The following is a 14,185-nucleotide window of genomic DNA, read 5'->3' as shown; positions in this document are numbered from 1 at the left end:
CATTTCTGCTGATTGTCTCAGCATCCTTCGTCTCATTCATCCGTCCCTCTCCTCGCACCCTTTCACAGGGAATCGTGCATCGTTGAAGGAAGTTTGAATGGCTCGCAAAGGGACACATTTTATTGTGAAAGAGGCAGCAACCCACAAGCTCTTGCTGTGCATCCACAAGCTGGGTGAGATGTTGTATACATAGTGTGGCTTTGGGTTATCACAAGATGTGTGAACAATATGCTGAGTATGAGGATCCTGTACCACCACCCACCACCCAACATCGTATACAGAATAGGAGATATTCCTGTAGATCTCCTAATCTTCACAGCATAGATTGAATGCAACTTGATTGTGTTAAAAAATACTTTTCTACACAGGTTATCATCATCATCATCATCATCATCATCATCATCATCATCATCATCAACATCATGTTAGCAGCCTCTGTTTTGGACGACCTTCGTTCCAGTTTCGTTCCTTCTGTTCTTCCAACCCTCCAACTCTTCCCAGTTCCTCAAAGACACATGCAATCTTCCAGCAATCCTTCCTTATTAAACTCTAAAATTCCAGACTTACCTTTCACCTCCACTCCTGTGTTCCTCTATTCTTCCGCTTGTGAAACCACATTCCTAGGTGGTGAAACCCAACTATTCGTTCCAAGGCTTCATGGTGGCAGTGCACCACCATCTTGTGGCATTCTCAATCTCCATCTCTACCCATCGTCTTTTCTACCCCATTAACCCTACTCTATGCAAGCTCTTTTACTCACAGCTTATCATGTTCTTCCCCTCTCCTCTCTAATATTTTTGTGCATCATTCATTCTCTTGATTGTAATGTCCCTTTGTTGTGCAACTCTCTGTACATTACCTTTCTTCCATTTGTCATGTTTCCTTCCTGTTCTTTCATGAGCCAAGAGGAGTACCATGTACTGGTCGTGGTGGCATCATAGTTGGAGGGTCCACTCTTAGCTTGGGAGATCAGTGATTTGAACACTGCCCAAGTCATACCAAAGACTTTTTTTTAAAATGGTACGTGCTGCTTCCTTGCTTGATGCTCAGCATTTTAAAAGGACGAAGTATGGACAATCATAATCTGGTCATAATAGCACAGGCTTCGATAGGCCTAATGGCCTTCACTTGCATCAACATTACTTGAAAGAGAACTTATATCATACTGAAAGAATAAGCAGACATAAATAGGGATTCTAAGAAGTACAATGTGAATAAAATAAATAATTATGAACACTTTGTACGACTCAAGGAACGATGATCCACAAAGTTGTTTGTGAGCCAGCAATTTAGGATAACCAGCATCGAAGAATCAGAAAGTAAAGGTCAGGTCAGGTATGGGAGCATGTGCCAGAACAGCACGTCGCTGCGTCCACTTTCCGCCGGTACTCCAGGGGCCTCTGTCTGGCCATCCCCCAGGCAGATGCCAGGCCCATCCCCATCTCCTTGAGAAGATGGTCAACCTGCTGCAACCACGAGGCATGTGGTTGGCCCACTGGCCTCCTCCACTCATGTGACTCCCTCGCTGAGAGAATCTGGTGAGCAGGATCAGCGTCAGGAAAACGAGCCACATGTCCATACAGCTGCAACTGATGCTCACAGACTATGCAGGTAACAAATCTCATCCGAGTCGCTCTCAGCAACCACTCGTTGGACACAAATTCCAACCAGCGACAGCCAAGGATTCTCTGAAGAGACCTGGTACCAAAGGAATTAAGTCTCCATCTCAGATCCTTGGTCAGAGTCCAAGTCTCGCATCCATAGAGCAAGACTGGAAGTACCAAGGACCTGAAGACTCGGACTTTCATCCTCCCGCACAGGTACCGGCAGTGCCACACCCCATGATCCAGTGAATCCATGACTCCCCAGGCCCGACCCAGACGTCTATTGACCTCTGACTCGCAGCCAGCAGAGACATGAATATCACTGCCAAGGTAAGTGAATCTCTCCACGACCTCAACATCCTCACCACAAACAGACACAGACAGGACAGCAGCAACCAAGATGTCACCGAAAGCCTGGATCTTAGTTTTGACCCAATAAACCTGTAATCCCAGTGGCTCCGACTCCTCATTCAGCACCTCGTGGGCCCCCAAAAGCATATCTAAAGTCTCCGCAAAGATGACTGCATCATCTGCAAAATCAAGGTCCGAGATCTTGACATTCCCAAACGATGCACCGCAGCTTGATCTCTCTGACATCCTCCCTAAAATCCAGTCCATACAAGTGCTGAAAAGTGTGGGGGCCAGTACACACCCCTGACGAACTCCAGTAACAACTGGAAATAAGTCAGAGATGGTACCACCACACTTCACAGCACTCTCAGTACCAGAGTAGAGTTCAGACATCAGATCGATCAGTTTTGGTGGCACTCCACGAAGACCAAGAATCCTCCAGAGGACATCCTGATTCACTGAATCGAACGCTTTACAGAGATCAACATAGGCTGCAAGCAGCCCCTGCCGAAACTCTCGTCTGCGTTCGGTGAGGACACGAAAGGCAAGGAAACGGTCAATCGTTGACCTCTTTGGTGTAAAGCCTGAGTGCTCTGGATGCTGGTGCTCAAGCAGATGGTGGCGAACCCTATCAAGAATTATCCGAGCAAAGACCTTGCCCGGCACTGAGAGCAGCGTCACTCCTCGGTAGTTGTTGCAATCTTGGCGATCACCCTTCCCTTTCCAGAGAGGGACAACAAGGCCCCTCTTCCAGTCAGTTGGGATGATGCCTGTGTTCCAGGCAGAGCACAAAACTGCATGCAACGACACGAGTGCAGCATTTCCACCAGCCTTGAGAAGTTCAGCATGGATGCCACAGATCCCTGGAGCTTTTCGCCGTTTCAACTGGTTCACTGCAGCCCGTGTTTCCACAAGCGAAGGTGGACCACAGTTGATTCGAGGGTCAGCAACAGGGATTGAAACACCCTTGACGTCCAACTCGACAGCTGGGGGATCAGCCTGGTACAACCGCTCAAAGTAACCAGCCCAGCGGGCCTTCACTTCAGATTCCTCTGTCAAGAGCTTACCACTCTCTGCTCGAACTGCAGTGCTCCGAGGGATGGGCTTGGATGAACGCAATGCGCGAATTCCCCTGTAAGCGGGACGAGAATCACCTGTCCACAGGTGATGCTCTACCCCCTCAGATTCCTCGCACATAGGCTTCCTTGTCCACCCTCAGTGCACGTACAGTTTTACGCCTCAGATCCCTGAACAGCTCAGCTCTGCCATCCAGCCTGGCCCTGCGACTCTGGTCAATGGTATCCAGTGTCCCTTGAGAGACAAAATTCTTCTTTGCCCTGCGGTGAGCTCCAAGATATCTACCGGCAACATCAAGGACGGTGGTCTTGAAGGCACTCCACAACTCTTCAGGACCCCCCAAAGCACCCAGACCCCCCAAGTGTCCACTCAGCCTGTTCGCAAACTCCTCAGCTGCTCTCTCATCCCTGAGCTTGCCAACATCCAGCCGAGGCTGGGATGGTAGCATTCTCCAGGATTTAAGGTGCAGCTTTAGAGTTGCTACAACAAGCCTGTGGTCAGTATTGAGGAACTGGGCACTCCGGTAGACCCTGCAGTTCTGGATAATCCTCCAACGACCGTCAATGAGGACATGGTCAATCTCCTTTGCCACACCGCCAGCGTTGGAATACCAAGTCCAGCGATGAGCTTGTGGGTGCTGAAACCATGAACCAGCCACCCTAAGTCCATGACTTCTTGCAAAGTCAAGGAACTTAGTGCTATTCTGGTTCATAGTTCCTGACCCATGGGGACCAACACACACCTCATAACCATCCCTATCAGTTCCAGTCGATGCATTGAAATCCCCCAAAACTAGAAGTGTATCTCGTCCGGGGCACTGATCAACCACAGACTCGAGCGTGGCGTAGAATGTGTCCTTCACGGTGAGATCACTCACCTCGATCAAAGCATAAACAGAGACCAGGGAAATGACACCTAAGGAGTGATGAATCCTTAATCTCACAATACGCTCGTTGACCGGTGTTACCTCAATTATCATTGGGGTCAGCTTATTGGACACAGCTACAGCAACTCCTTGGGTATGGTAACCATCAGAACGACCAGACCAATAGTAGGTGTAACCACCCACCATGATCTCGCCGCAATCCGGTCTCCGAACCTCAGAGAGAGCTGCAATCCCGATGTCCAAACGCTTGAACTCAGATGATAACAGAGACAGGTGATCATCCTCTCTTAGGGATAGGACATTCCAGGCACTCACCCGAAGGGACCGCCTCAGGTTAACCCAAGGAGACCGCCGTCTGGTGGACGACACCTCAGCACCACTCCGACACACTCTCCCGCAATCTGACCCAGGGATGTTACCCCGTGGTTTCCCTCCTATCATCAAAGATTGGGGGTCCCGAAGGCTTTGCCCCAATCCCGTCATCTGGTGAGATGCCCTGCGAAGGGAAGCTGCACAGGAGGTACTCCCACGGAGTGGGTTTTCAGATTTTTTTGCGTTTTTGCGTTTTTGCGTTTTGCGGAATGAAGGGTTTTACGGTGGCCGGAGTGCAAATCTTGTCACCAACCTCCTCATAAAAAGTAACCCAACTGCAGGAAGACGTCCGCAGACACAGTTGGGCACTAGATATGGATGGCCGTTAGCTCACAAGGAGCTCCTCCGCCCTTTGACAGGTTTTGTTTTTAATCCTGCTGGGTGTCCATATCCAAACACCCTCCTCACCAGAAAACCTGGTGGGGGAGACGGTTTAGTCACCGACAACCCGACCATGGAACAGGTTAGTACAGGTTTACATGGTACCTGTAGCAGGTCACTGATCGAACCTGACCTGATATCCACGTGGTCACTCAAAATGCATGGAAATGTGGCCACCACAATCAAATGTGTCAGGCCAAGGCCCAAGGTTGAAGTGCCGGAATTACATGTAAACCACATCAAAGTCAGAAACCAAGGGCCAAAATGTTTTGCATCAAGTGTCCTCAATCCAACTGAAATGCATATTTTAAAGCACAAGCCAATGCTAGTCATTTATTTGTGTGCACGGCTGGGATGCACATGATGATAAGCAGTCAAAAGTGGGTAAAATACTTCTGGTCATTGACCAACATTCATGCAAAATGGTGCCTCTGTTAAAAAGATGAACAATCACCAGGAAGCAACATGGGTAAAATGATGACGTATGAAATTACGTCCTTTTGCAAATATATCCGGTTCTGGTTCCTTTTCCGGTTCCGGGGCTGAGCTTGCTGAATCGTCGGTTTGCACCTGCTTCATTGAATCTCTTCAAAGCTAAGAATTCACACTGGTTCTGTCTATTTTTCTGCTAACATTTCATCACTGTGGTGTTCGTTGCATTTTGAATCGATTCGTGTCTCATTCGTGACTTTTTGGTGTGTATTGTCTCATGTGACTTCATGTGTCTGGCTTCACGGCCTCGGCCTCATATCACGAGAGTGCTTGATTGTCTCAAGACTGACACATTCCTCTTAAGGTTTGTTTTATCCTTGGTGTTTTTCTTTTCCATTTCCTGGCTTTACATTTTACTTCCTACTCTTCTTTCCAAAAAAAAAAAACAACAATCTTTATTACGAATTAGTCAATAACTCATGCTATCCCATGATGTCTTTTGCAGAGAGTCGGTCAGCCGTTGCTGGCATCATGGCCAAATTGCAAATTCCGGCCTTAACCTTCGTTGAATATCAGGCCTGGCTATCTGGTTTATGAAAGACTTGGGCCAAGCTTTCCCAGCCAATGCCACAAAGAACCTGGGAATAATTGCGGCCATTGAAGAAGAAGAAGAAGAAGAAGAAGAAGAAGAAGAAGAAGAAGAAGAAGAAGAAGAAGAAGAAGAAGAAGAAGAAGAAGAAGAAGAAGAAGAAGAAGAGGAGCCACTAACTCATGCTGCAAATTATTTCCTTCCTCCTCTCATTTTTATATCATTCTTTCCTCTTACTAGAATAAGTTTCCTTCTTACTTTCAATGTTTTTTAAATCGAACTCTTCCTCTTCCTCTTCACCCAACTTCTCTTCCAAACTTGTTCACGACGCAAATGCTCAGTCCATAAACCATCCCTTCAAGCTTGTAGCCTGGCTTTCCTCCATGCATTCAATAACCCTTCATTTCATCCGAGTCGTGGAGTTTGGAGTTCTCATGATCCCCATTTCTGAAAAACAAAGACAATTTGTAGTGAGTGCCAGCACCAAACCATTTCCCAATTCTCTCCCTGGAGTGTGTCCTGCTCACCACCCCCCCTCCTCCCCACACCCTCTGCCCTAATTCCTCTGTACCCCTCATGCATCACATCTTCAGCTGTGCATCCACCTAACCCTCTCTCAGGAGCATGTCCCGCTCCCCGCCCACCACACCCTATGCTCCCATTCCTCTATGTCTTTTCCTAGCTATTTTCTCTTCCACCTAGACAGGTCCATCCCCGATTGTGGAGGTAGTGTTGCGATGCGCATTAAGAAGTCCATTGTTCATTGTCCTCACAAACCCCTCCAAGCCCTGTGGAATACTTTTGTCTACGTATACCTCTTCACAACCACCTAATGTTTGCTTGTTTGTGTGGTTTAGCATCCACCCAACGATGATGACTCTCTATATACCTAGATTTCCTCGAACATCGATCAACTCGTGATCACCCATCGAAAGTCGCTGTTTTTCATCTGCTGCAATTTCAACTGTCACCATGCCAGCTGGCAAGGTATTGGCTTGGCAACAACCAGTCAATGCATTTCAGCAAAGGCCTACTGTGACTCCCTTGGTTTGACCCAACCTGTAAACTTTCCATCTCTATTTTTCACTGTTGGTATGCTCTTGCTCCTGGACCAAGCAATTCCTTTGATCGATTGGTTTCTTGTCAAAAAAAGGCCCATATCATGTGATTTTTTACAATTTGGCTACGGTATTGTAAGATACCAACCTCAACAATGCAGGACATGGCTGTTTGCACAGGCCAACTGTCAGGGACATCAATCTGCTCTCACACAAATGGATTGGAGCACTATCTCCAAAGCAACTGAGATTGATTCTGCCTGGAAATACTTTTCACAAAAGTTGACTTTCTGTCAAACATGGGTTTAGCCCATCCCATCTGCAACTTTCCTAACAATTCTCTCAACCCAGGTTAACTGAATCCTGTGTGGAGGCTGTTGCAGTCAAGGAACTTGCATTTTCAGTTTGTAAAGTTAACCCTATTGAGAGTAACTTCTTCTTTTTTTTTCATTCTGTAATGCTCGCAGCAAGTGTGTGTCAATCCTGAGGCAAATCAGAAAATATAATCTTGCACATCTCTCGGTCGAAGTCTCCAACCAGTCTCCTTCCTCCATGCTATGGTGATGCTTTGTCAAGTCTGTCTGCGGTGTTTCCTCCCCTTCAAACTGCCCCCTAAACTCGCAACACGGCTGCCCTGCAGACTCTCTCCAAGATAAGGCAGAATGTTTAAACTCTGTCTTTGCCTCCAAATATTTTCTTGCCAAGTTCTTTTCCTGTGGCATAGAAGGCTGCCTTCATTTCTGGATTTCTTCCTTCCTACACCATCATCTTACTATAATTCATCATCTGTCTGTCTGTCTGTTCCGAAGTACTGCAAAAACGGCTGAACTGATCGCAACCATTTTTTGGGTGTGTAATCATGGGACCCCTTGGAGTAACATAGGCATAAATATAATAATGTGTCCCCCTTGATAGCTTCCGTAGAGAGCAGGTGCTTCTAGTTCTGTGAAGCAGACAACAGCTGTATCTCTCTCTGTTGATTTGGATATGATAAGACTCTGGTGTGATAAATGGAATGTCCTTCAACACCGGAAAATCCCACCATGTCACCGTCACTGCATTGCTTTGGAATGATGGTTAAATGAAACCACGTCTTTTCTTGGTTATCCACTGAAAGCAGTTCACTCTCTTAAACTTTTAGGCTTCACCATCAGCACTAACCTTCCCTGGGCTGAACACATAGCAAATTAAGCTAACCTCCAAAGCCAGCCATAGATTGGGAATCTTCCATTAATCCAAGTCTTCCCTTGGACAATCATAGATACTCATAGTCCACACGGTCTTTGTTCGTAGCTCATGGAGTATTGCTCTCCATCTTGACTAGTGCTCCAGCATCACATCTGTTTCTCCTGGATTCTGTGAAATCTAAAACTCAAAATTATTGGATTACCCCGTGATGAGGCCAAAGCACAAGCTCTGTTGCTGTCACATTGCAGGTAGGTCAGTGGTCTCTTGATTTTTCTTCCGTCTATTCTCCAACATTGCTCCCTCCACGTTCTTATTCCACTGACCCTCATCAGTAACTCGAGCATTCATTCGTTATTTCAGAACCTCACCCCCACCCTCATCATGTACATAGGCATTAACGCTCAACCCCTCTAGTTTAAACTTGAAAATCCAGGTCTTTATCTAGGACTTCAAGCAGTAAATAACCGCTATCTCGTGTCATCCCCATCCTGACCCATAATCTTTATTACTCCCATTAAACCATCCGAATCCAACTCTCTTACATGCTGATTTTAGTGCTCTCTTTCTCTTTCTCTTTCTCTTTCTGGTTCCTATTCGTTTACCCTCTTGCTGGTTGTACCCAATTATTGCCCTGCCACCCCACTGTCAATTTAGCTTTGCTCTTCCGTGAACCTCACTCGCTGTCAGAAAAAGTCATTGTGTCACATTGAGTATCAATTAAAGAGGTAACCTCAAAATGTAAATTCAAACATTACATAGCATAAAAGCGGGGAGCAAATAAAATGAGACTACCAATGTATTTGCATTTCTTCACTAACAGCTTGGTGTTCTGGACAGAGGCCTTTCTGCGTCCCTGCATAAGAAGTTTGTCCATTTCTGGACACCAGACAGGTCTCATTGCTGCTGTAGGTCTCATATCTCCTCGAGCGCTTGCCTTGGACACAAAACGCAGTCAGCTCTATTGGAGTGATGAGGGCCGAGGGGTTATTGAGACGTCTTCCATGGATGGGACACAACGCCGTGTATTTGCACAAACAAACACTGGTCAGGATTCATGTTTTATCTTCCTATTTCCAAACTTTTGCCTTGTATAGATATTGCTCGTCGATGTAAACTAATATTTCACACAGTTAGGTTTACATGAAATAATTGTTGACAGGGGCCAATAAATAGATAAGGCTGAATAGTCTTTATCAAACTGTTCAATCCTTGTTTGTTGTCCACCTGTTCAATCCTCGTCCACCTTTTTTCTTCTATTGTTCATGCAATGACCTTTCATCCTATTTTGGCAACTCTTTCATGACTTTCAAACTCTTCATTAAAAATTTAACTCTCAAGATATCGTTTTAGTTGAGAGTTAACATAAGTTTCTTTCTGGGGGACTTCAACAAAGGAGGAGGCTATTAGGCCCATCAAGCTTGTGCCTTGCTCTTTCCTGTTTCAATGCAATGTTTCAAGCAAAGAAGCAACGCATGCCATTTTAAAATTAGTGGTTATAACTTCGCCAGGGTCAGGTTTGAACCGCTGACCTCTCAGACTCAGAGCGAACACTTTAACCATAATGCCACCAAGTCTTTACCCCACACGGGTACGGCAAAGCAGGGGGGAGCAATTGGTTCACTCTGTCTGTCAGTCTATGTCAGATGGAGGCGCGACTTGATTTCAATGGAATTTCATATTTTGAACGCTGTAGAACATGAATCATACATAGTGGAACACAAATCGGCTGCGGTTCCTCAGTACTTTGGCTGTGAATTTGGCAAAATTGTACCCCGTCTCTACCCGTGCATGCATGCACACAGCGGGGTAAAGTGAGTGTAATGATTTTCAGTTATTTTTGACTGCCAGACAGACAGTTAGACTGAAGCAAACAGGAAGCTTCCTGTTTTGAGGAACTTTGTAAAGGACACAAACAACAGGCATGAAGAAATAATTAAACATGTAAAGTAAGGTGGAGTAAAAGATGGTGTATCACAATTGCATCAACAGAAGTAAACTCCTAATTCAATGGCTTGTTTTTTGTTTTTTTTACAGCGTGTAAAACTTTCCTTTTATTTCAACTGAATTATATATTTTGAATAATGTAGAATAAAAATTGCCTTGTTTATACAATCAAAAAACTTCAGTTGAGTAGTACTTTGGCAAAAAAAATTGTACACCCTCTCGACCAATCAAGGTTGCCACAGGGAATAACAGACAAAATGGCGGTGCTCAGCGATGCAACGCTTCAGGTAACTTCATCCAAATAAAAAGGGAGTGGGTAACCCTTCCATTGTCCTTTTTCACCAAACTGAATGGCTTAAGGTGTTCCATGAACCCTCTAGTTCATATAAATAAGCATACATTTGCACTAACAAGTAAAATATTTTTCAGGATCTTTGAAATCCTCACCTTGTAGACTCAGTGGCATTGTAGGTAGACCATCCGCTCTGAGTCTGGGAGGTCGGCGGTTGGATCTGACCCTATTCGAGTCACACCAAAGACATTGAAAATGGTATTTGAAGGTTCCTTTATACAGTGATGCTGTATATAGGCAGTGATGGCAGTGATGGCAGTGATGTCAGTGACGTACTGATTACTGACTGACGGCAGTGACGTAATGATGCTCAACATTTATTTTTTTAAAGATGTAAGGCTTGTGCTGGAGCTGCCAGACACACATCTCACATATGTGGACATTCAGGCACGAGAATACACGAGACATGACACAGGACTGTTCAATGAGAGAAACACAGCCAATGAGCTTGGGGGAAGTGCCGTCACTTCCTGGGGCACTCTGGGTATTAGCTTTGCCATAAAGATGGCACTCCCTTTTTCACCACATTCAGCGGGGGCATTTCCTAAGGTGGAATATCCCCCTTCCCATGGATGCCAACCTAAGGGATTGTCCGTGCTCTTATCCCTTTTACATGCTGACCGTTAAGAAGGAAGCAGCACGTACCATTTTTATAGTCTTTGGTATGACTCAGCTGGGGTTTGAACTGACAACCTCCCTGACTCGGAGCGGATGCTTTAACCATACACCACCTTGTCTGGCTGGAGGATGGAGTACAGCCAAACCCTATGGTTTGGCATCTTTAGGGAGGGTGATTACTCCCTAATATTGCCCTGCACATTGTGGAGAGGACAGCACCGCCACTATGGGGTACCACTGGCACCCAGTGTGGTTTGGAAAGTAACTTCCCCAAAGGTCAACAGCTGTGTTTGTCTGATTTCAAGTTTTGCATTGTCTGCTGTCTCTGTGATTGCTAGGTGTGACAGCTCTTCCAAAAGCCTAAGAAACTGTAAAAACAAATAGATATCAAAAATGAAATTTAAATATAAATACACATCTCATTGTGGATGTTAAAGATCACATCGTATTTATCTGAAAGAATAGGCTCAATTTGAAAAATCTGCCCTGGTCGAGCAGAAGCTTGCAATTAAGTAACGAATGTTGTCCAGGGTAGAAGGGTATGGGAATAATTACAACATAACAACATTATGCAACACCTCGCCTATGCATTACTCAAAAAAACAATTATAATGATAGAATCATATTGTATGAGGCTCAACTGTACTATTTTGCACACTTATGTAGTAATGTTATACAAACACTTCAAACATTTGTTTGGTTTTCATCTCAACAACTTTTACTTAAACATTTTTGTTTAAATTAACACGTTAATATTTACATCCTCCTTGTGTCTACATACCTGGGTAGACAGGGTGTCAAGCCTTGCTGTGTATGGGGACAGCTTGTGGTACAGCGTCCCTGCTCGACGAGCACTTGTACGTCTTCGTAGAACATCCGGTCAGCGGACAGTGCATCTCCATGGGGAAAGCATGCAGCCTACTGCCCTCCTTGTGATTCCTGCTGGTACAGATGGTGTGTTATAGCATGTCAGCGATCACTCTCAGTTTGTCGAATTAAATAAAAATAGGTTTGTTTACATTGATTCACATGAACTTTTGTTAGTTATATGAGTAATGGTGCATCCTAAATAACTTATGAAGATGATTTCATATTTCTCAGGTATCCATTCCATATACTGGTACACCTTTTGGAGAGTCCACATTGTTTGTAAATACTTAAAGGTACTTGGTTGCTAATCAAACCATATTTTGTTTGTTTAACAACTAAGCACCTCTTGCAATTACTTGTGAAGGAGCACATTTATTCCCTTGGTATTTATAAGAAGAATGATTCTTCGTTTTTGTCCATATGCAACAAAATGCTGCAGAGAAGCATCACTGGCAGAGTGTGCAGCTGTGCCACTGATGCAATGCCCTCTGCTGGTTCAGGCAGGAATGAGGAATTTGTTCATGGTGCAGGCGATAGCTCACCTACTCTTCACGAAGGACACCGTGATATCTTTAATGTCCATCAACAAATGCTGGGCAGATGGGACAGACCCGGGCATATGGGACAAATGGGCCGACCCGTTTAACGTTAATCCGAGGGAGGGAACTCACATTTATGAATCAACTTGCCTGTGAAACACTGGGATGACAGTTAATATAGCTTGGTCAGGATTCGACCCAAGGATAGACAGTTTAGAGGTGAGTGTGTGTACCTCGTGCCATCCTGTCATCGTGGAATAATGATGATCATGATATTGATAATAATAATTCTACCTATTATTGTTATTATTATTATAGCAGGTAATCATCTGTCTCTTTCTCTCTTTGTGTCCGATATATATATATATATATATATATATATATATATATATATATATATATATATATATATATATATATATATATATATATATATATATCTTCTTCTTCTTTCGGATGCTCCCGTTAGGGGTCGCCACAGCGGATCATCCGTATGATCCGCATAGTGATTTGGCACATTTTTTTACACCGGATGCCCTTCCTGACGCAACCCTGGTCACCTCTTGCGACACAGGGATCTGGTACACCTATTTTTAACCGGGGTATACACCGGCCCAGTACACTGGTACTCATTTCGCCGACCTCGGAAGGATGACAGGCTGAATCAACCCCCTGGTGTATTAATTCAGTGGCTCAACGGGGCTTGAACTCAGGACCTTTTGGATCCCAAGCCGCTGCCCTAACCAATGCGCCAGCACCAGGCTATATATATATATATATATATATATATATATATATATATATATATATATATATATATATATATATATATATATATATATATATATATATATATATATATATATATATATACATCTAAATAAAAATAAATACATCTAAATATATATGTAGATATATCTATATAAAAAATGTATATATACTGAAACGCAAAAGAAACTTACCACTTGTTTGAAATGTAATAAAATTGTAACACTTTAAAATACAACAAACCAACAATTGCTAATTGAAACATTGGTATATTATTGATGACAAGTCAAGTTTTTGACCAAGATACACCATCTCATAAGTTTGTTCTACAGTACAGAACAGCGCAGGGTGCAATGTCAGTCCCCTTTTAATAGCGTGTGTGGCCATCATAGTTTTGGATACAGGCAGTGCATCGTCGGCGCATACTGCCTATCAGTCTTTGGATGGATTGCTGCTGGATTCTGTCCCACTCAGTCCTCAATGTCTGAAGCCATCTGACTTAGGACCATCTGGCTGTTCTGCTTTGCAGTGGTGACTCTTGGCCTCCCTGATCGAGGTCTGTCATCTGCAGAGTTGTGGAGGGTGTCTCTGTCCACCAGGGCCGATATCGTCTGGTGTGAACAGCCAAGGCGATGTGCCACCTCACGGTAGCTCAATCCGCCTTGCAGTATGCCCAAGGCACACTGCCGTTGATCCCTTGACAATCGTGGCATGTTGATTGAAATGCCCATTTTGCACTGGCCTTTTTAAAGCCAATATCAAGACATCACGTGCAGCTCATTAAAATCATCCCGTACCCCTTGACTAATCACTGACAGTCAAAACGGCTGTTCAACAGCTGTGCTATGAAGTGACCATTGAAGTAAAGGTTCAAGTGATCATCCGTGACCGTTTTGTCTGACAATGAGGACACTATTGTCCACAAATAAGTTCACACATTTACTACACGCAGTGTTATTGTTGATATTTGAAGGTTTAAAAGGTGGCAAGTTTCTTTTGTGTTTCAGTATATATATATATATATATATATATATATATATATATATATATATATATATATATATATATATATATATATATATATATATATATATATATATACATATATATATATATATCATCCCCATCAACAACATTATTACAAACCTCATCAGAA

At 44.0% G+C, this 14,185-nt stretch overlaps 1 protein-coding gene across 2 annotated transcripts in view; it reads left to right on the top strand.

Annotated features, from left to right (window-relative positions):
• The window catches only part of LOC147027058 (pro-epidermal growth factor-like), a 75,040-nt gene that overhangs the window by 40,318 nt on the left and 20,537 nt on the right, over nucleotides 1–14,185 (top strand). Inside the window, exons 8-10 of one of the 2 annotated variants that reach the window (XM_085883192.1) lie at nucleotides 69–173; nucleotides 8,759–8,982; nucleotides 11,642–11,806. In XM_085883192.1, the coding sequence (XP_085739318.1) occupies nucleotides 69–173; nucleotides 8,759–8,982; nucleotides 11,642–11,806 (494 nt within the window). The remainder of the gene's footprint in view (nucleotides 1–68; nucleotides 174–8,758; nucleotides 8,983–11,641; nucleotides 11,807–14,185) is intronic. The other variant, XM_085883193.1, reaches the window with a different exon arrangement.

The sequence above is a fragment of the Eptatretus burgeri genome, chromosome 5, assembly GCF_056783735.1.
Source record: "Eptatretus burgeri isolate ZD-2024b chromosome 5, Ebu_testis_v1, whole genome shotgun sequence".
Classification (NCBI taxonomy): domain Eukaryota; kingdom Metazoa; phylum Chordata; class Myxini; order Myxiniformes; family Myxinidae; genus Eptatretus; species Eptatretus burgeri.
Note: the sequence above shows the minus strand (reverse complement) of the source record. Positions and strands in the feature narration are given on the sequence as shown.